A 23,965-nucleotide genomic window follows, 5' to 3' on the forward strand; every position below is an offset into this window, starting at 1 on the left:
TGATTAACAGAGAAATGGATTTCATTTTACTTTTTCTTCATAGAGAGAGGCATTTTCTATCAGGATGACATGTATAAGCATAACAAATTAAAAAGTATAAAAAAGATATAAATAGATACCTTATATAAAAGAATAAAAATTACTCTGTTCACATTAAAGACTAGTTTTTTTAGATGTCAAATTTATCATGAACATTTTAAGAGAAACTTGAGTTTACTTGCACTGCTAAAATATCCTGCTGCACTTCTTTAAGAAGAGCATACTTTGAGTACATCAAATACATGTGCTATTCTCACAATGTGTAGAGTTGGAGAGTTGAGGTTATAACAACCATAATATGCGCTTTAAAAGTCCACCTATAAACACCAGTTAGACCTGCTAACTAACAAATTCAAGGCTCTTTATCTCTGTAAATGACCTCTTTAATCATGGTACCTGTATACAGTTATTTTTCTTGGATCTTCTCCTAAAACTTCCAGCAGGATAAGCAGTCAAGCCATACTTGATGACTACAGTTTTGACATGTTGACATGCTTTATTCACTATCTAGCTTCTTGGTTATTTCAGTCATTTAATATATTAAGTGATTTCAGCTCCTCTATGTAGAAGTCTTAAAAACCTATACTAGTGCTAGAGCAGTCTATTGAGGGAAGTAACATAAAATAACTCCAAAGACAAGTTTTCCCGTTTTCTCCATTTTTTGTAGGTTTTTTTTTGTTCCAGTTCTCTACCTTATCTTATCTTCTAAAATTCTTTCTATTTTATTAATTATTTAAATGATGGAGAGCTCTGAAAATTAGGCCAAAGACATTACTGGTTATGTAAAAGATAGCATAAATTAAAAGACATAGTATATCTAAATGAAAATGACCTACTTGCTGTCATGTTACCATATACTACACAGTGAGCCAAAGGACATTAATAAATATCTAAAGTACCTTGTATCATATTTGCCTGATTTTATTTTCATAAAGATCATTATCCATGAAGGTAGAATAAATGTACTTCATCTTCCAGTAGACCCACAGAATACTATCATAACATGATAATTATCATTTAATAGAAAGTATGTTTTAGGACTTTGCACTAAACATAGGTGTTAGAATCAGCTACATTCTTTTGTGGTAACAAATAAAGCATAAATTATCAGTGACTGAATACTATAAAAATTTATTTCTCATTTGTGAAAAGTCAGTGCAGCCAGGTAGGGGTTTCCCTCCACCTTCTGATGGCTGCTTTCCATGATTTCTAGGATTGTCAAGGCAGAGAAAGAGAGATGGAAGAGAAAAAGAAACATACTAACTTATACATGCCTCTGACTAGAGGAAACACATCATTTTAACTCACATTCCCATTCCAGAACAGTCATATGGTCCTGCACTAACTTTGATTTTGACTTCTGAATGTTGTCATACTGTCAGTCCATAAAGCGAAAATCATCAGTTGAACAATTAGAACTGTCTTCACTAAATGATGAAATATGCTATCCTTTTAAATATATTCATACTTCTATGAATTTATTCTCATGATTATTAATTGCATGCAATCCCAGAACTCTTCCAAACTCAGGTCTGCAATTTTGTACCTTTCAGCATATTTATAATCATAGGATTGTTGAGAAAATTTTAAAATATACTTCTAGAAACAGATTAGCTAATTGGCCATAGTTCTGCAGTGGATAAATCTATGTAAACCTGACCCCAAAGTCTGAGGAATCTTAGGCCAAAGAAAGAGGCTGACAAATCCAGTTTCCCACAAAGAAACATTTAATAGGGACTTACAAACAGAAGACCTGTCTGTGTCTCAGGTGGCAGTGAGACAAGATGGTAGATCCCCATGCCGTTATCCTGCAGACCATAGGAGAGGGATAGTTTAGAAGAGATGTGTAGGACAATTGAAATACAATAACATTAAGGTTATTGACCTAAGGGCAGGATTTATGGTAAGTACCTGCTGTACCTGCTCTTACACAACAAGCAATAGATAGACTGAAATCTTAGAGGTCTTCCAGGAACAGGGGTTAATCAGAAGCCAACATGGCAGATTAGCTTCCAAGATAGAGTTGCTTTGCCCTCCACAGCCATCTTTATGTAACTCGAGAGCATTTAGCCCCACTCTGATATTTGCCCTCAGACAAAAATTTTGAGAAACACTCCCCTGGTGGAGAGCTGCCATTTTCAGAGTTGGGTAGGTTATGATGTTCACAGACGCATTAGCCTCACGCATGTAATAGAAATAGTAATAAGTGTCAAGGTTATAGCAGATATTATTAGGCTAACTGAAAGATGTCACATGACAGATCATGTAAAGATGAACATTTAGAAAGAAAAATAAGAAAACAGGTATAAGCAAAGAGAGACGAAAATGAACAGTGATAGCAAGAGAAAAAAGTCAGCAAGACGAACTGAGCTGCAAAAGAGCTGAGAAACTTTGACCATCTCTAACAATGTGGCAGCTTGACAAAGACTTTTCAGGCTTTCTCTTTTTTAATTTCTTCCTGCATTTGGTCTTGTTCTGTTTGCTTTTTTTCTCTCTTCTCTCATATTTGTCTTATTAGAAACTGTACAGAAATATTATTTAAAAATTCTCTTCTTTAAAACAAACTTTGAAAGATGAGATTAGTCATCATATGTAGAACTTTATAGATTAATATTTAGTAAGTGGTTAAAATGCCAAACAACTAAAAAATTTCAAGTATCTCCCTAATTACTTCTTTCCCTCTCATTCCTTAACCCTGACCTCCTTTCCTTACTTCCGTAAGAACAACTGAGTGAATGTCAGTGAGTGACTTCACTTACTGTGAGGGAGGAGACAACAAAATCAGGCCTTTAATCTGAGCTTCCAAAAAATAAAAGCTGGGTTCAGGCAGGCATGTGCTGCACTACTGCATCCTGAGTGCTGACATACTTATATATCTCTCTATTTTCAGTGACAACATCCAAAGTAATTTCAGCAGTTGATAAAAAAAAAAAAAATGACTTCCCACAACATTACCATTAGAGCATTTTACAGTGCCATGAAAGAGGCACTAATCACCATAGGAAGTCAGGGACAGCTTTATATTATTCCCTCTAAATGACATAAACCATTGTAAACTCTAGAGTTAGTATTATTCTCCTCATAAGCTTTTTTTAAGATTTAAATACAGATTATTTTCAAGATCATTTTGCAAAACCCATGTTTGAAGAATCATGAATGACAAATTTACCCTACAAACATTTCTTAAAAATTGATATAAGGAATTTATTTCAGTTACAAAACAAAAATGTTTACTTGTGTTAAATAATCACCAGAAAGTGTTTCATATTCAGTCCTCCAATTTTCTACTTGATTCCTTATTAAAAACAAATGAAGTTTTGCAAAAAAATGGAAAGGATTTAAACATGGCAACTTCCAATAGAATATTTCAAAAGTTGTTTTCATTCTGCAGGCACTAAACCTGGACAGGAGAGGGTTTTATTTTATTGAATTATTAGGACAGAATAAGATCATGCTTAAATGTTTTTAAATGTACTTTTGACATACTAATAAATTCTGTAAGATTCTTCATGTCATAGAAGTTTTAATAAAATAAAAAGGAAAACAAGACAGCTCTGTATACATTACAGAGACATTAAATACTGGCTGAAAACAAGATTTGTTCAATCAGAGGCTGAATACAATCATACTTTGAATACAGTCTGTTGTTTCTTCTAATGTTTAATCCTATTTTAGGCAATTTCAAATCAATAATTCTATTTTATAACCAAGCTACAATTTGTCAAATTATTATATTTTACCACAGACTGTGCTGAGCTTAGAGTCATTAAATAGTCACTTAAAATGTATAATTAGTAAAGATTGACAGAGGACATAGATCCCCAATTTTATCACTCAAAGTGCAGCCGCAAAATAGAAGAAAAAAAAAGTAAAATAAAAGAGGCTCAGCATAAAAATTTTACTGTTAGCTAGCTATAATAGTATTTTAAGGCATAGTCTTTATAAAAGTATCTTAAAAAGAAATAAAGCACAGAGAAAAAACACGGCTATGTGTCATCAGAAATATTCTTCGTTACTCCAAAAAAAAAATTCTAATGTTACTTAAGAAAGTAAGAGAGTGAGAAATAAGCAATACCATGCGTTCATTAAATGCCAACTATGTGCCAGGCACTATGCTCTTTTCTTGGAATTCAAACATGAAATGCAGTCTCCTCGCCCTTAAGGAGCATGTTTTGGGAGTAAGCAAGAAAATGTACACACAGTTCTAATTCAACTTAATCATGACTATAAAGTAAGTATGTAAAAAATGTAGAAGAATAGATTAAATACTTCTGAGCTTAAAGCTTCCACTTGTTCTGTCTCATAATGGCTTTTTCTATATTGCTTTTGAATATATGAAGATTACTACAAAATATGTAACTGTCCTATGAATTATTTTTCTTTTTGAAAACCAGGCATACGTCTTAATCAAGGTAAGATTGTGAGAGAAAACTAAAAGGAGAGTTTGTCTGTGTTCCTATTCTATGAGATTATATTGCCATTTTTTTCTATTTGGCCTGAAATTAAGTAAATTGAAATTATCAGCTGGGATGATTCACTGAGCTTTGTAGGATGTATACTCTACAAAAACTATCTGGAAAAAAATGGGTATGTAAAGGTAAAATCCAGCCTACATGTAGGACCATGTACCTTAGCACTGAGAGTTGTCCATGGGCTGTGTCTACTTCAGGTAAAGATTCCTAATGGACGAATGAAAACCCTGTTAGGTCCCCAGTTATTGGGCATACCCTCAGAAGCATGCCCCTATGAAATATCTACAAAATGAAGCCAAGCTTTCTAAAGAATTCATCCACACTCTGCTCATAGGGTTCACAACCCCAGTAATTGGGTTCAGAATGTCCTTGGAGGATATATCTGTTCATTTTAAACTTCCCTTTTGGAAAGGATGCAAAAAGAACCTATAAACCTGTAAAAGAAATCATCTTCCTTGGGAAATGCAGTTCAGGATATGTAAACATTAATTATTGCAGGAAAATTTTCAGATGGCAAAATGTTCCTTATGTCAAAGTGACCCCAGTTATTTCCTTTATTATTTCATAAGTCTTACTTTAACCTTGGGAAATTGTATACATTGTTAAACACTTTGTTCCAAGTGGTGAATCCTAGGATCCATTTTTCCAAACTCTCATATTCCAACCCAATTTGTTCCCAAAATATCTTTTCATGATTCCCTTCATAGTAATGTGACATACTAGATGGCTTAAAAATTAAGCATGGACAACAGAATCATTAAACAAACAAATAATAATTTGCTTTAAAACTGTCTTTCTGCACCTTCCATGCCCAGTTTGTCACATATTATAAAGACTATTCTATCATTAGCAATCTTGACAGAGTCAAATACTGCGCTCAAAGACATCAGTTCCTCAAAAGCTACTGGACTGGATTCCTCATTTCCTTTCTTGCTGGCCTCAAACTAGGGGATACTATTTCATATTTCATCATTAAGGAATTCTTGTATTAAAAATAAAAACACTCTGAGGCATCTGTGCTCAAGAAGACTGAGACAGATTTTCATTCTATATCACACCTATGCTTTCCCTGATGTCGTGTTTCTTGTATGAGAAATGTTCCCTTTTACCCGCAACTATTAAGAGCTATTAAGGCTATTATCTCAGGCTTTTGGGCTGAAGCCCCTAAGGAGAAGCTCTTGGCCTTAATGGCTTCTTGTAGGAAGATAACGACATATCCTGCCCTTCTATGGCCTCTTTCCATGCAGCTACTGTCATCTACAAACCATATGTCTTCCAAGCCAGGAAGAAGACATTCTGCAAATCCTTTCTGCAGGAGTATTTCCTCTAGGGTGGCAGAGCAGTTGTGGATTAGGCTAGGATTAGGGGATCTTGGGTACTGGGAATTAGGGTAGCAGGGTTAAGGGTTTAGCATGTATACTCGCAGATGTTGGGGTGTCTACCAATCGGGCCTGATACTGCCACACTCTGCTGCTTGTCAACTAATGATGCCTTTTGGCCTCTAATACATTTGTCATTTGGTGGGGGACCTGAAGAGTTGAATCCTGGCCCATTGTGCACTTCTTGGCTTTCTGGATAAGCACACAAGTGGCGCCACTGACTTAAGGCAGGGGCTGAGCCCCTTGTTACAACATCAAGTTTTCTAGCGAAGTAGGTCACTATAATTTTCACACGTCTTAGCATTTGGGTCAGTCTGAAAGCTGTTTCTTGCTCTTCATGGATGCAAAGAACAAAAGGCTAAGTTGAGCTAGCAGTCCTAGGGCCAGAGCCTCTAATAACAGGTTTTGTTAGCTTCCAACAGGTCTGATCACATTGACCATCTCATTCAAAAGCGTTAGTGTTGGTGCTCTGAAGTTTCTTATAAAGCAGCTTTGCTATGAGCTTAAAATTTGGGATCGAGATGCAGCAGAATCCCACCATGCCCAAAAATCTGCACAGTTGCTTGCAATTTCTGTGAGAGGCCAAGCAGCAGAGAGCCAATTTCTGGTCTTAGGGAAGCCTTGCTGCCCCTGAGAGATAACATACCCCAAGTACTGGACCATCTTTGAAATCTGAGCCTTTTTCTTTAACACCTTACAGCCCCTTGCTGCTAGAAAATTCAGGATTAGAATTGTAATTTTATCAGAATCTTCCTTAGTGAGTCTGGCCATAAGGATATAATCTACTTATTGGTAGAGCCATGCCCTGCTCCTATGTGCAAGTCCCACAGATACCAACTCAAGATTCCCCCCAAAATCGCTGGGGAGTTCTTGAAACCCTGGAGAAGGACTATCCCGCAATACTGCTGCCCCTGATGCATCTTAGAATATTTCCATTCAAAGGCAAATAATTTCTGAGAGTCAGGGCTTACAGGGACACAAAAGAGGGCATATTTGAGATGTAGCACAATAAAGGTTTTTGTCCCCTGGGAGAATGGCTAGAAATGTATAGGAATTGGGCACTGTTGGGAGAATGTCCTGAACAACACTGTTGATTGCTTAAAGGTCCTGCACAAACCTATACTCTCCTGCTCCTGATTTCTGAAGAGGCGGGATAGGGGTGTTATATGGGGATGGGTAAGACCTGATCTGCCCCTGGTATAAGAAGCTTTCTAACATGGGCTATATTCCTGTAGTGCTTCAGGTTTTAGGGGAAACTGTTTTACCCTTGGTGTTGGGATGTTTGGTTTTAACGGTATCTTTACAAGTTCTGCTATGACAGCCCTTCTTACTTTGCCCTGTAACCATACTTCAGGGTTCTCTTGTGCTAAAGTATTGTGTTAGTCAGGGTTCTCTAGAGGGACAGAACTAATAGGACAGAGATATATATATATATATATCAGCCCAAGGTTTGCCTTATTTGAACATGGTTTGAACATATAAATATAAATATTTTATTTATATATAAATATATATATAATATTTATATAAACAGGTTTATATAACTCAGATAGATAGATGATAGATAGATAGATAGACAGATAGATAGATAGATAAGAGTTTATTAAGTATTAACTCACATGATCACAAGTTCCCACAGTAGGCCATTTACAAGCTGAGGAGCAAGGAGAGCCAGTCCAAGTCCGAAACTGAAGAACTTGGCATCCAATGTTCAAGGGCAGGAAGCATCCAACATGGGAGAAAGATGTAGGCTGGGAGGTTAGGCTATTCTCATCTTTTCATGTTTTTTCTGTCTGCTTCATATTTTAGCTGTGCTGGAAGCTGATTAGCTGGTGCCCACCCAGATTAAGGATGGGTCTGCCTTTCCCAGCCCTCTGACTCAAATGTTAATCACCTTTGGCAACACCCTCACAGACACACCCAGGATCAATACTCTGTATCTTTCAATCCCATCAAGTGGACACTCATTATTAACCATCACAAGTCCACGCCTTCTCAACTTGAACCCATACACCTGAACCACACACTCTCCTGAGATCATACATAATCTTCAAATAAAGACAATAATAAGGTCATAATTATTCCTAACATAACTATCCTTCATACAACTGAAAACCCACCAGTCCCCAACCCAAATAATATTACATAAAGTTAACAATACTTAAATGCTGATGTGAAGTCAGTAAATCTTATGTCACATGATAAAGGAAAAAGGAATGAGAAATGAAGACATTTTCTTAGTACAAGTGTATACATGCACAAACATATTTTCAACAAAAGAAGGAGGAAATATTAATGACCATTACAATCCTCATTTCCGCAGCTGGTCACGTGGCCATAGCTAGTATTGATGACTACCTTCTTCTACTGCCCATTCTGATTTCCCTTCACCTTCAGCAAGCACCTCAGCAGGTCGTGGTTTTTTTCCTGGTGGAGTGACCCAAACCTTCATTCCTGAAGGGTTTAGGCCATTTGTACCCCTGCCTAAATTGGACTGTTGTAGTTTCCCATTGACCTTAATCATAGGGCATGGTAATACCAAGAGATGCCCTAATGGATCTCCTGTATTCCATGCATACCCTTCCTTACCTCTGTTGTGCAGTAGTAGACTGATTTCATCTTGATAGTCCAAGTCAATCACCACAGCCAACACTGTAACTCCTTTCTTAGCCTGTTGACTTGAAGGTAGGAGGAGCACGAAGTGTCCAGGTGGCAATCTTAACTTCCAGTTTAATGGAATTGTTGTTGTGTCTCTTGGTGGCAGCATTCCTCCCTTTGGGACTAAGACCTCTAGCAAGAAAAAAATAAAAGAAAAAACAATTTGAGAATCTGGCAAGTCCCATAAACACAAGAGATTCAGAGAGACTTTAGAGCTGTCACATGGCCAACTAAGATTTATGAACAGGAAAAGGAAATCGATGTACAGAAAACAGAAGTGAGTTACAGAAACATCTGGATTGGTCACAGCTCAAGATTTGCCTTATTTGAACATGGTTTGAACAGTTAGCCAACTGTGAGTGAAGGATGTGCTGTGACTGGCTGAGACTTGGCTATTGTTACAGAAGTGTACTCCTAAGTTAGATTTTTAAGCTTGTTTATGTATAGAGTTAGGTTGTGGTTCCTGCATAAAAACTCAAGTCTGCAAGTACAGAAGCTTTCTCAGGCCAAATTTTAGTTTGATTTAACAGTAATATTGGCTAATTCTCCAAGTTCCAGCACCTCCTTGGACACAGCTTAAACCCTCTATTAGCTCTCATAGTGCCCTGAGAAGCTGATTTGTTTCATCAATACTTTTTCCAGGCGGGGTGCAGTGGCTCATGACTGTAATCCCAGTAGTTTGGGAGGCCAATGCAGGTGGATCACATGATGTCAGGAGTTCAAGACCAGTCTGATCATTACGGTGAAACCCCAACTCTATTAAAAATACAAAAAAATTAGCCAGGCATGGTGGTGAGCACCTGCAGTCCCTGCTACTCAGGAGGTTGAGACAAGAGAATTGCTTGAACCGGGGAGGCGGAGGTTGCAGTGAGCCGAGATCACTCCACTGCATTCCAGCCTGGGTGACAGAGTGAGAGTCCATCTCAAAAGGAAAAACAACAACAACAACAACAAAAAGTTTTCTCAGAATGCTAACTCTAATTTCTGCTGAACAAACTGCATTTCTCACCTTGATTTCTGGTTAGTTTACTTGTTTTTTGCAATATTGCCAGCTTAATCAAAACCAACATTTCCACACTGGAAAAGCGGAAACTGGAAGCCATTATAGTGCAACACATTTATCCCTGAAAGTTCTAAAGAAATTTTAAATTTTAAAAGAAGATAATTCTAAAGTTTTCTACTAAAGCCACATTTTCAGAGACCTAAATAAGAATAAAAGGTTGATTAAATATGTCAGTCACACAGAGAAATCATAAAAGCAGGGAAAGTGCCTAGGAAATGGGACAATTTTTTTTAGACAGAACACAGAGTTAGTAAGAAAAATCTGTGGACATAATAGCCTTAGATTTAAGACCATTTTCAATAGAGTACAAAATACCAAAGACTAACCTATGGGGTCATGAAATATGATCATTTGTAATGAGCATTGAGAACAATCATAGGTATACTGGATGGCAAGAGATTTTAGGCAGTGAAATTGACCTAACCTGAAAAGAGAATTGTTATCCATATGGGGATTTGGTTCTAGAGAACTTAACTTTAATACCTGGGATGAGAGATGTGGCATAAAATAGCAAAATGTGTAACTGCAGGGCAGTGATACATCAGTAAAAGTAAGATAAACATAAAGTAAAATAGAATGATATAGTTAAAACAAATTTTCCCAGAGCTCAGTGATTAGTATTTAAATAAATATTCATGGAGTAAACATAATTTGAAAGGCAATAAAAGTATATGTAGAATAAGAATAAACAAAGAAATAAAGAAAAATATATAAACATTTTTGCAAAGAGGTTAGCAAAGGGCTATAGGTCTCAATAGTTATTCAGAGTAAAATAAAATTTTTAAAGTCAAATTATTAAAAGTTAAAATTGTTAAAATATAATAAAATCATTTAACTGACCACATGTAATGATACAGATACTATGCTGATTAATAATCATTGCTTGCTATCACAAAATGCATTTTATATTTTTTCAGACAACAATTTCCATACTTTTTAAAGATTTTTTTTAATATTTTAAAATTTGTTCAGGCAAGTAGAATTTACAAATAAAAGATTACTTTAGTAAGCACTTAAGAGGAAAAACATATTAGAACACAAGTTGACATTAATGTTTTTGAGAATATAAAGCACTGAGATCTTTTATTTTAAAAGTAAAAGATATGATTGGAGATTATTTAAATATCAGCTGTTATAAAGCTTACATTATTTTTTTGAAGTCTGTTTATCTTTCATCTTTGTGTATTATCTATTTCAGCAAAACAAAATTGTGTTTCTGGCTGGACTGATTGATTTGGTAAGAATGGCAGAGTAGCCTTCTATAATAATTACCAGGACTCAGAAAACAATATCCCAAAATGAAGACCTCAGCATCAGCCCCAGAAGCAATTTTTTTATCTGACCTTCTCCTGACCTTCTATCTCTCAGCCCCATTCTCCCCCAAAGCTAACCATAAAAACTAGAATTCCTTTTCCCCAAGGTGGGCGGTAGAAACCAGAACCTCTTTTCCCCAAAGCTAGTCATAAAACCTAAAAATGTTACTCTTTCTACCTTATCTTTGTAAAAATTGGCCATAAAGAAATTATCTGAACTTCCTTGTTTGAATGTAGGTCATAAGACCCCCATTCCAGAGAGGGTCCTGCCTCATACCTCATACCCAGAAGGAAGAAATGCTTGCTCAGAGAGGCCAAGACGATTCTGGACAGAAAGCCCTGGCTGAGTTTTCCCACTCAGTCTGTTAGCATTCTATCACATCCCTTTTTGTTCAGTCATATTTCTAGATGGCTGCCCATACTTTATTAAACCTAAGCATAAAAATGGGCAATATTCCCTGTATCTTTAGGTTTGTATTCCGTAGTGTCTCATGTATACATGTTATATAAATTTGTATGCCTTTTCTGCAGTTAACTTGCCTTTTGAAAGTTGATTTTTCAGCAAACCTCCAGAGGTCCAGAGGGAAAGTTCTCCCTTGGTCCTTAAATACCAAACATGTTTTAGTTATTTCTCAGAACTGTATCTTAAAAATCACATTATATATATATATAATACATTATATATATAACATATTACAAACAACTATAATTATATATATATATAATGTTTCATTTATTTTTGCCTAAAAATACATTAAGGAATGAAGCAGAGTAGAGACTTCTACATCCCATAAGAATGTACTATAAGAAGAAAGAAATTTGTGCCTGTGCAAATAACAATATCTTATAGCAAATATCTCCTATGTGCTGTTGGAGAAATATAGTTAAAAACAAAAGCTTCTCCCAACCCAGAAAACATCTCCATGAAAGAAAAGAGAGAAAAAAAAGACGAACTTATTATTATTATCGAATAAGCATCAAACCAAAATGTAATGCTCATTAAAGGCAATCTGGCTAAGAAATTGAAAACAAAAATAAATAAATAAACAAGCAAAAACACCTCACCCCTTTTATAACTAAATAGATACAACCCGTTACACACGTTTTGAGGATAAACAACTCGTCCTCAAGTAAGAGGACTTGACATCAGCATCAGTCACATGCAGTTTGTCTTAAGTTTACCTCATAATTTTGGTGACAGTTTTTGTTGCCTACTTGGCTTTATCCAAAGGAAAAAATACTCATACTTTTACAACAATAAAAAATAGTTTTGCAATTTAATGCAAGACCCACTAGGGAAGTTAGGCTCCTAACCTTCCACAGAGACTAATGAATAGGGGGCCCTATCTTCTCTGTATGTTTATATTCCAGTGAGATGGTTCTCAGGTCCTGCAGAAAGTCATTCCCGAGACATTAAACTGACAAGTGGTACATTTAAATTTTTAAAAGATTTTCACACATTTCAAAGAGACAGAAAGAGAACTTATGCTTACATGTTTTTAAAATAAATGCTCTCAGAAAAAAGGGGCAAGGAAAAAATATCCTCCCTTATTTTCAACAGAGCAAACTAAGGCTCTTATGTGTATTTGCCCTTCAGGTGCCAAGTCCTGCTGGATGCTCTGAAGCTCCACAAAAAATAATATGTAATCACTGCCCTTAAGAAATTCACATTACAACCAAGTAATAGTTTAATCTGATTAATATGTTCTTTCTTTGAAGTCATAACATATTTATTACAAGGTTAGTAGAGACTGACAAACATGAATATTGTAGATATGGTAAGGCATCCAACATCTGTTTCAGTTGCCTTTAGTGTGTCTTTGTGAACTACAGAATCTATAAGGCTAAAAACTATATTGTTCACATTGCCTTGCAGCTATGTTTGTAGAGGGAAATTAGGTTCCAATAATTAGAGGTATCTATGTTTAAGCAGTGGCCGTCTTTCTCTGCTTTTTAGCTATTGTACCTCACAAGCTACTTTGCAGAGGTAGTAAGGTTGTTTGCAATGGCACATAGGTGTGCATGTGTTGGCATCATGGATTTCAAGAGGCAGATGCAATAGAGGAGGCAGGATTTGAAGCTGTAATTTCCTATGATGGATGAAAAACTAGGACAATGTATCCTTTGATCTAACAAATTCCATGGCAACCTTCTGATTCTCCATCTTAGCGGAAGCAGCATTTCACCTTGAACACCTGTTAAGTGATCTTTTTCAAAACGATTTTCTTCATGGTCCAGGGCCACTCTACCAGCACCTTCACTGCTTATATAAGACACTAATTCTGTCTATATTAAATTCATTTCTTTTTAAAATATTTAGGATAGCTTCTGGTTTCTGCAACTTAGTCTCTGGTCTTAAGCTCAATTGTTGTATTCGTTTGTTTTAATCAGTTTTTTGTGCACTTAAAGCCCTAAAACAGACTTAATAATTATATAGAGAAAAGAACTATCAATGCAAGCAGATTTTATTAACATGTGAATCCAGAAGGGAATAGCCAAAACCACCAATGTTCTTAAATAAATTAAATTTATAATTATACATTGTATTTGTTATTTTAATATATGCAATATATGAAGGCTCATTAAAGCTAACGTCTGTCTTCTCTTAAATGTTTTACATATGTGGATTGACATAAGTGATACGTGATTGGAGATAAAAATAGGAATAACAAGTACAAATTCAGTACTTTTTAATGTAATTTTTAACAATGAGACAAAGAGTGAAAGAAAACAAGTAGAACAAGAATTTCCAAGTAAGTTACACTGTCCTTTTATTTATTTCATTATTTACAAAGTAGCAACAAAAAACTTTCCCATGATAAGACTTTTGTCAATTAATAAGCTCTTGACTATATCTTATGACATGACTTAAGCAACATTCAAATACAAATAATTTTAGAAATTCAATACATAGTTTTTAAAAGTTAGCTTTAAGCACAAAGAATAGAGAGAAACTATAGATTACGAGACCCCACTTCTTCTTTGTTCATATTTTTCTCACAATACTACTCTAAAATCAGGGGTGGCATATAATGCTTTTTTATTGTTTTGCTGTTTCATTTGCAATGAAGAAAGCATATCGATTTTTACATAGTTGATTGGCTAACACAGCAACTCATTGATCAAACTGGGTTCTAGCACACCTTTTTTCAAGACAAATACATATGTGTCCGGAATTGGTGGGTTCTTGGTCTCACTGACTTCAAGAATGAAGCCGCAGACCCTCGCAATGAGTGTCACAGCGCTTAAGGTGGCGCGTCGGGGGTCTGTCCCTTCTGATGTTCAGATGTGTTCGGAGTTTCTTCCTTCTGGTGGGTTCGTGGTCTCGCTGGCTCAGGAGTGAAGCTGCAGACCTTCGCGGGGAGTGTTACAGCTCTTAAGGCAGCACGTCTGGAGTTGTTCATTCCTCCAGGTGGGCTCGTGGTCTCGCTGGGCTCAGGAGTGAAGCTGCAGATCTTCCCGGTGAGTGGTACAGCTCATAAAAGCAGCGTGGACCGAAAGAGTGAGCAATAGCAAGATTTATTGCTAAGAGCGAAAGAACAAAGCTTCCACAGTGTGGAAGGGGACCCAAGCGGGTTGCCAGTGCTGGCTCGGGCAGCCTGCTTTTATTCTCTTATCTGGCCCCACCCACATCCTGCTGATTGGTAGAGCCCAGTGGCCTGTTTTGTTAGGGTGCTGATTGGTGCGTTTACAATCCCTGAGCTAGGTACAAAGGTTCTCCACATCCCCATCAGATTAGTTAGATACAGAGTTTCCACACACAGGTTCTCCAAGGCCGCACCAGAGCAGCTAGACACAGAGTGTCGACTGGTGCATTCACAAACCTTGAGCTAAACACAGGGTGCTGATTGGTGTGTTTACAAACCTTGAGCTAGATACAAAGTGCCGATTGGTGTATTTACAATCCCTGAGCTAGACATAAAGGTTCTCCACGTCCCCACCAGAGCATCTAGATACAGAGTGTCGATTGGTGCACTCACAAACCTTGAGCTAAACACAGGGTGCTAATTGGTGTATTTACAATCCCTGAGCTAGACATAAAGGTTCTCCAAGGCCCCACCAGAGCAGCTAGATACAGAGTGTCCATTGGTGCACTCACAAACCTTGAGCTAAACACAGGGTGCTGATTGGTGTATTTATAATCCCTGAGCTAGATATAAAGATTCTCCAAGTCCCCACCAGACTCAGGAGCCCAGCTGGCTTCACCTAGTGGATCCCGCACAGGGGCTGCAGGTGCAGCTGCCTGCCAGTCCTGTGTCGTGCGCTCGCATTCCTCAGCCCTTGGGTGGTCGATGGGACTGGGCGCCGTGGAGCAGGGGGTGGTGCTTGTTGGGGAGGCTCGGGCGGCACAGGAGCCCATGGAGTGGGTGGGAGGCTCAGGCATGGCGGGCTGCAGGTCCCGAGCCCTGCCCCGCGGGAAGGCAGCTAAGGCTCGGTGAGAAATCGAGCGCAGCGCTGGTGGGCTGGCACTGCTGGGGGACCCAGTACACCCTCCGCAGCCACTGGCCCGGGTGCAAAGTCCCTCATTGCCCGGGGCCAGCAGGGCTGGCCGGTTGCTCCCAGTGCGGGGCCCGCCAAGCCCACGCCCACCCGGAACTCCAGCTGGCCCGCAAGCGCCGCACGCAGCCCCGGTTCCCGCTCACGCCTCTCCCTCCACACCTCCCTGCAAGCTGAAGGAGTGGGCTCCAGCCTTGGCCAGCCCAGAAAAGGGCTCCCACAGTGCAGTGGGGGGGCTGAAGGGCTCCTCAAATGCCACCAAAGTGGGAGCCCAGGCAGGGGAAGTGCCGAGAGCAAGCGAGGGCTCTGAGGACTGCCAGCATGCTGTCACCTCTCACATATGTATATGCCATAATCTCAAAAAAAACTGAATATTGATGTTTATGGAATAGAGGCATATTGCCGATAAGCGCATTTCATTTACAAAGCTTTTATTACAAAGGTTGCTAATTTACATTAAAAATGTCTGATACAAATTTTTTGATAACACACTTGGAATCTTTGCAGGCGCTTGCAAATAAATACATGCTGTCCTGATTTACCAACAGCTATGTTCCAATCATCCATTCATAAGGAGCTCTTTGAATGTTAATGAACCTTATTATAAACAGAATATTCGCATTATAGATTAAATCTGTATTACTGAAATTCAAGTATGCTGCTAAAATGACATTTATTGTCTTTCTGAGGAATCAAGATATTGTTTTATTATACTGATTTTATTGGAATACATCAGAAATTTCAATTTGTCCTGTAAGAAACTGAGACCTTCTTCATACTCTGTACCTTTTCTAGTGTAGTGAAACTGGACTATAGGAATTTCTCTCATTTCTTTCTTAGAATGTGTATTCCACGTAACATTCCAAATTTTTCATTTTTATTCATGGAAATCCCAAGAAATTGTCTACATATTTTTTAGAGTGAACATCACACCTTAAACAGAAAATAAAGCCAAAGAGACTGAGAATTTATGCCACTCTTAAGGGCCATAAATAGAGACAGGCAAAGCAGCCTAAGGCTGTCACAGGTATTACTGTCAAGGCTGAAAGCCATCCGAGGCTGTAATAATTAACAATGAATCACAAAATCAAATTTAGAAAATTCAGAATACTCAGAAGCATGCATGTTTGACCAGCCATTCAATTTTTATTGTCTCTTGGATGTTCATTTAGTTATTCAGTCACTCAGCAATTATTTATTGATGATGTCCCAGCCAAAGTGTACTATCGAGTACCATAAGGAGATGAGCATAAATCAGACGAGGACACCTATAATGAAGACTGTGTCAACAATGGGGAGATTAGGCTGGGCATGGTGGCTCATGCCTATAATCTCAGCACTTTTGGAGGCTGAAGTGGGAGGATCACTTGAGCAGGTGTTGAAGACCGGTCTGGGCAACAAAGTCCAGACCCCTTCTCTACAAAAACATTTTTTTTTTTATAAGCTGGGCTTGGTGGCATGTGCTTGTAATCCAACTATTTGGAAGGCTAGGGGATTGAGGCTGCAGTAAGCCATGGTCACATCACTAACTCTATCTCTTTAGAAAAATAAAATAAAATATAGGGACATTGGGATGGAAAGGTAAAGAAAGAGTATAGTATATGCAAATCATGAGGAAATTTTTGTCAAAATACACAGTTTCCTCCTAGTCTACCAGCAATCCTGTTATAACCTCTGGAGACAGACACTAAGCATGTGTATTTATAATAATTTCTGACAACAATTCCTGCCTCACTCCTTTCAGAAGCACTATCTATGAGAGCTAAAATAGTGTCCATCACACAGTAAGTGTTCAATATTGAATTTAAAATATTAATATGTTGTTTGTGCCTTTTAAGCAGTTTTGAAACAGGGTTGTTCAAGGTTGTTCTTCTGTTTATATTCTCAGCTAATCCTACTTTTCAATTTAACCAAGAGTAAGTATTCATTTTATACTATTTTTAAATATTAACAAAATATATATAAACAACAGAAAAGTTAACTCAAGGCTTGGATTAGCTTGTTTGCAAAAAGAAAAGAGCTTCATAAAGTTTTTACAATTAATAAACATGAATAAAAGAAGAAAATGACATTGAGAGAGTAAATAATAAATGAAGAGCAGGAGGAACGTGAGTATCCAGAGAAATAAAACCTTGGCATCCCGAAGAAAGATATTACTAGAAAAGGAAAAGAATTGCTATAGAATGAATGCATGTGTCTTCTCAAAATTCATGGGTTGAAATCCTAACCCTCAATGAGATGGAATTAGGAGGTGGGGTCTTTAGGAGGTGATTAGCCATGAGGTGGGAGACTTCATGAATGGGACTAGTGCCCTTAAAAAAGAGAACTTGGAGAACTCCCTCCGCCCATTCTCCAGGAGAAGACACAAGGAGAAGAACCAGGAAGAGTGCTCTCACCAAACAGTAGATGTGTCCAGTGCCTTGATCTAGGGTTTTCCAGACTCTAGAACAGTAATGCTTAAATTTTTGTTGTCCATAAGCCACTCAATATATGGTATTCTCTTATAGTGGTTTGACTGGACTAAGACAGGAGGAAAGAATCAATGTAATGCATTACTTCTTTTATACAGTAAAAGTTCTTGAAATCTAAGAGTGGCCTAGGCCACAGAGTTCAAATTTTCCTATTATTCAACACGCATATATTAAGTTAGGGAGAAAGTAGAAGAACATAATCAATGCGTAATGGTTAGGAATCCTGGTGAGGTTACAATTTTAACACAATGTTCATGGAATATTTTCTATGAAGGAGAAACCTGAGTAAAGACCTGAAGAAAGAGATATTTAACAACATCAACTGTTAGTCAATGATCAAATAATAGTTAATCTATTATTAAATATGACTTTCATATTCACCATCAGCAGCAAGCAAAGACATATTAGTGATTAAATATTAGCAGGCTCATCCTTTCTGTGCTTATTGCGAGGTAATGGAGGAAGAGTTGAAGAGCAGATGAGAGTGCAAGAAGAGATTAAAGATGATAGAAATAAAACAAAAAATAAAACTACAGCTGTGAATCTCTACATATCAATACATATTGGTTCTTGAAATATGTATTATTTTTGCAAATATTTGAGTCAGTCTACTACACAAATAATGAAAACTCATATAACATGTAGAATTTTGAGAACACACTTCTTGGTTATTCTGAAATTTCATGAAGATTATGATAATCTTATAAGGTAGAATATGGGAGAGAAGATAAAATACAGTACTATTTTAAAGATAGGAGAAAGAAGCCTCTGAATTTGCAACTTCAATTTAAATAATAAATAGCTAACCATTAATATTTGTAATTTATCCCTTTTAATATTCTTTAAAGTTTTTCCATATGCATGTATTATATTTGAAAATAATTTTGATCATCTGAGAAATTTATATGTAAAGAACAGTAAACCATTGTGCAAAGTAGGAAATCATATAGGGGTCTGTCAATTAAAACCTTCCACCTTACACTTTTATTCCTCTGTCTACCTGGCCAGTGACATTGTGGAGTATAATCCTTTTTATTATCCTTTCACAGATAGGCAAAACATATGTATATATCACTTTGTTATGCAGATATTCCATACTATGGACTCTGTTCTGTACCTTTTATTACTTAATATATGTCAAAAAAATTATATGCCAATGTGAAGAGACCTCATTTGAATGTCTGCAAAATATTATATCAATTATATGGATTTTACATATGAATTGTAGTTTTAAAATTGAATTCCATACTTGGTTTTGCAAAGAACCAAGTGTTATTACTGGAAAAATGTGGGTAATGAATAATCTCAAGTCTGCTAATAAACATGAGGCCTCTAAAAGACTTGTAGCATATTTTTATGTTTCCCCTGGTAAGTATATGCAAGACGCAGTTAAAATTAAGCCCACTCTTCCATCCTGATTCCTGCATGAACAATGTACTTTACACAAAGGTTTGCTCAGCTGACAACTCAGATTTATAGAAAACTAACAAAAAGAAACAAGTTCCAAGCAGCCCAGTTTTGTTTCCAGCTCATAGTGCTCTTTAGTCATGCTTGGTTCTACGAGCCTCACAGAGAAAAGCCTCCACAGTGGCTTTATTCAGCCTTGTTATCAGACCCCATACAACACTGAGCAATGGGTGACGCAGTAATCTTCATTCTTCAATACCCATGAGAAAGCTAGAGTTTTAATCTTCTCTTTCATGAAGCACCCAAGTGTGTTTCTTTCGGCATATCGATCTTCTCTTCTCTCTCTCAGTGTGGCTTTCTGTTCTGTTCTCTACCCGTAAATTCAATATCAAAAAAGAGAAAAGAAGTCAATTTGAGAATATGAACTAGATATTTGTGTTATTTTTAAAGCCTAAATTGTATTTCTGTCAGTATATTTGCCAAATTATGGTTAATGTATATGGTGTTCCCAAACACTCATGGTTAACAAATGTCTGTTGCACTCTGGAGAAAATAAAAAACAAAGACTTTCTTTCTTCACATAATCCACGGGAGCAACAAAATTCTCTCCCAAGGAATATACTAAACATTTTACAAATTCTTCACCAAAATTAGCCTCTAGGATTTTTGAAAACGGGTATATGTTCTTATAATTTCTACACTGATATGTCATTAAAATTAACAACTTGTTTTGATAGCCCTTTCCTTTGTTTGTTTGTTTGTTTTTATTATTATTATACATTAAGTTCTGGGATACATGTGCAGAATGTGCAGATTTGTTACATAGGTATACACGTGCCATGTTGGTATGCTGCGCCCTTTAGCCCGTCATCTACATTAGGTATTTTTCCTAATGTTCTCCCTCCCCTAGCCCCCCAGCCCCCGACAAGCCCCAGTGTATGATGTTCCCCTCCCTGTGTCCATATGTTCTCATTGTTTAGTTCCCACTTATGAGTGAGAACATGTGGTGTTTGGTTTTCTCTTCCTGTGTTAGTTTGCTGAGAATGATGGTTTCCAGCTTCATGCATGTCCCTGCAAAGGACATGAACTCATCATTTTTATGGCTGCATAGTATTCCATGGTGTACATGTGCCACATTTTCTTTATCCAATCTATCATTGATGGGCATTTGGGTTGGTTCCAAGTCTTTGCTATTGTGAACAGTGCTGCAATAAACATACGTGTGCATGTGACTTTATAGTAGAGTGGTTTATAATCCTTTGGGTATGTACACAGTAATGAGATTGCTGGTCAAATGGTATTTCTTATTCTAGATCCATGAGGAATCGCCACACTGTCTTCCACAATGGTTGAACTAATTTACACTCCCACCAACAGTGTAAAAGTGTTCCTATTTCTCCACATTCTCTCCAGCATCTGTTGTTTCCTGAGTTTTTAATGACAGCCATTCTAACTGGCATGAGATGATATCTCATTGTGGTTTTGATTTGCATTTCTCTAACGACCAGTGATGATGAGCATTTTTTTTTATATGTTTGTTGGCCGCATAGATGTCTTCTTTCGAGAAGTGTCTGTCAATCTCCTTCTCTCATTTTTTGAGGGGCTCATTTGTTTTTTCTTGTAAATGTGTTTAAGTTCTTTGTAGATTCTGGATGTTACCCCTTTGTCAGATGGATAGATTTCAAAATTTTTCTCCCATTCTGTAGGTTGCCTGTTCACTCTGATGATAATTTCTTTTCCTAAGCAGAAGCTCTTTAGTTTAATTAGATCCCATTTGTCAATTTTGGCTTTTGTTGTCATTGCTTTTAGTGTTTTCGTCATGAAGTCTTTGCCTATGCCTATGTCCTGAATGGTATTGCCTAGGTTTTCTTCTAGGGTTTTTATGGTTTTAGGTCTTATGTCTAAGTCTTTAATCCATCTTGAGTTAATTTTTGTATAAGGTGCAAGGAAGGGGTCCAGTTTAAGTTTTCTGCATATGGCTAGCCAGTTTTCCCAACACCATTTATTAAATAGGGAATCCTTTCCCCATTGCTTGTTTGTGTCGGGTTTGTCAAAGATCAGATGCTTGTAGATTTGTGGCCCTATTTCTGAGGCTTCTGTTCTCTTTCATTGGTCTATATATCTGTTTTAGTACCAGTACCATGCTGTTTTGGTTACTGATAGTCCAATTTTAAGGACTGCCAAAAAATGTTTAAGGATATTTGATAGGATTAAAGATGAGGTAAAGATATTTTGCCTCTGGGATTGCAACATTTTATTCATTGAAATGTTATGTTTTACTTGAACATGTAAACCCAAACCACCCCAAGCATATGCAAGGTTGTTGTTTTCAGTAATATCTTGAATTAGATTGATGTACTACTTGTCATAAATGGCTAACAAGTCCACACATGTCACACATGTCCTCTTCTGAGTAGTTTCCAGCCTAGAAAGGAAAACAAAATCTTGGGGAAAAAAAAAAGTCTTTTTTCTTTAACACAGACCATTCATTCAGGCCCTTCCAGGTCCTGGTATAATGGAATCAAAGATTATTTATCTTATTCCAACCTCCACAAAAATTGATCCTTGCCCTGAATAATATCGTTTTTTCTCTTCTGGTGATTCAAGGCATACTTTAAGTCAGACCTAGCAAGTTTCTGGAAGCTTACTGAGGACTTTCATGAGAATAAAAAATTTCTGATGACTAAATTCTTATGGAGAGAGGGTGGTAGTGCTCACACTTACATTCTTCCCATGACCCCATCAAGTTTTCACGTGAAAGTCTAAGAAAGAGCTCCACTCGACCCAGGCAGAGTAGAGGGAGAATAACCATTTTGAAACAAAGACCTCTTTCCTCAAGCAAACCTTTTTTGACAATTCTAGTCATGAAAGCCTCTTTTTATTATTCATTCTCTAAACTCATTTTGAACTTCATGTTTATCTCAAGCAATTTGACAATGTATTACTAAATTTTCTGAATTGTACTTTTTTCTTCAAAATACTGTGTTTTATTGGAATACAGGAACCATATTTTGTTTTCCAATATAAAGTGACTACCACAATTCTAGTCACATAGTAAGAACTCAGTAAATTCCTGTTAATTTGATAGCTTTAAAGTGAGTGAAGAACGGTGACTTCATTATTAATATCTTATCGATCAAGGACCAAATACTACTTTAAAAATTCTAATTTCATCTTTAAGTAGAACACCTACCCAAGAATCCTGCTATGTATTAAAAAATCTATGTTTTATAAATAATTATAGATGAAGTTGTAGATAAATGGCTTTGTGCTCCATTATTCTGGGAAATACTTAACATTTTCAAATAATGCAATTTACTTTTCCAATGCATAATAGGCTTTTTAAAAGCTACTGCCAAATATTGTTTACATTATACTGCTTTGTTCCCAGGAAAAGCTGATGTTTAACTAGAAGCAAATATATCCCACTTGGTCTCTGTTAGTGGCTCTTAACCCAAATATGTTCATTTGATTCCCTGAACAGAATTAAGCTGATGTCATACTCTACAGTAAATCAAATGTTTTAAGTGAGTGCTTTCCTTTCTGCTCATATTCTAAAGATTACAATAAATCCAACACTCAGATTAAAAAATGTCTTGATCAGATTCAGAAATCATGCTTTCTACTCTCTTACCTAGATGATTGCTGCTAAAAAATTCTGGAGAAACATGAAGGCACCTAATAAATTTGTAACAAGTTAATGGCTTAATTTGATGGAACTTTTTGGCATTTCAGCATATGGATTGTGCACGTCACTTTATTGTGCATTCTTACAGCAATCCTTATTTTTGTTATATTTATCATTTTTGTTATCTTTATTTTATACAGTATGCATGAAGATGGATTAGATATATTTATAATTACTTATTTAATGACTCTTTTCCACATTATAGTCCATAAGGGCCCAATTCATGCTTGTTTTGTTTACCTTTGTATCTTTAGTGATTAAGAATTACCTGCATAAAATAGGTTCTCAACAAATATTTGTTGAAAAATGAATGAAATGAGAAATTCTGGTGTTAACTCCAGTTGTAAAGAACTTAGAAACATAATTGCCATCCTTACAACAAGAAAGTATAGAAACTGAAAGTCAGTGACTTTGTGGGCCCATCAAAAACTGAGATCATAAAGCAAATTGCCACTCCACTCTGGAGAGACATGCATATCCAAAAGATGCACATCCAACAAACACCTGCTGAATAGAAGCCACTGAAGCCATAAACTGGTAGGAATATTTAATTTGACAAGTTTGACAAGTTTTTGTAAGCTTAATGAAGACTTTCATGAGAATAAAAAATTTCTGATAGCTAAATTCTTATGGAGAGAGGGTGATGGTGCTCACACTCACATTCCTCCCAGGACTCCATCAGGTTTTCACAGTGAAAGCCTAAAAAAGAGCCCTGCTGGACCCAAACATGGTAGAAAAAGAATAACCATTTTGAAACACAGGAAGAGACTTATCTATAGCAAAAGGACTTCACCAGAACACAATTCTGAAACCATATCCCAACTAGGGAAAGGGAATACCTTCCTACTTCAACTTCCTCCAGCCTTCTTGTCTTACAATGGGGGAAAAATAACATGTAGCAAATTGAGAACAGGGACTCAAAAGAAATAGATTTGGAATAGCACAGGAAAACAAAAACCAGAGGAGTAACAGAAACAT

The 23,965-nt window shown here is 36.8% G+C and overlaps 1 protein-coding gene across 3 annotated transcripts in view; it reads right to left on the bottom strand.

Moving 5' to 3' along the window:
- LOC129144001 (putative inactive deoxyuridine 5'-triphosphate nucleotidohydrolase-like protein FLJ16323) overlaps positions 1–23,965 on the bottom strand; it is a 401,038-nt gene that overhangs the window by 238,982 nt on the left and 138,091 nt on the right. For all 3 annotated transcript variants that reach the window (XM_063811434.1, XM_054684463.2, XM_063811435.1), the window contains exon 2: positions 8,480–8,680. Coding sequence is in view for 1 of the 3 variants with exons in the window: in XM_054684463.2 (XP_054540438.2) it covers positions 8,480–8,680 (201 nt within the window). In the remaining 2 variants the exon portion in view is untranslated. The remainder of the gene's footprint in view (positions 1–8,479; positions 8,681–23,965) is intronic.

This window comes from Pan troglodytes, chromosome 4 (assembly GCF_028858775.2).
Source record: "Pan troglodytes isolate AG18354 chromosome 4, NHGRI_mPanTro3-v2.0_pri, whole genome shotgun sequence".
Lineage (NCBI taxonomy): Eukaryota > Metazoa > Chordata > Mammalia > Primates > Hominidae > Pan > Pan troglodytes.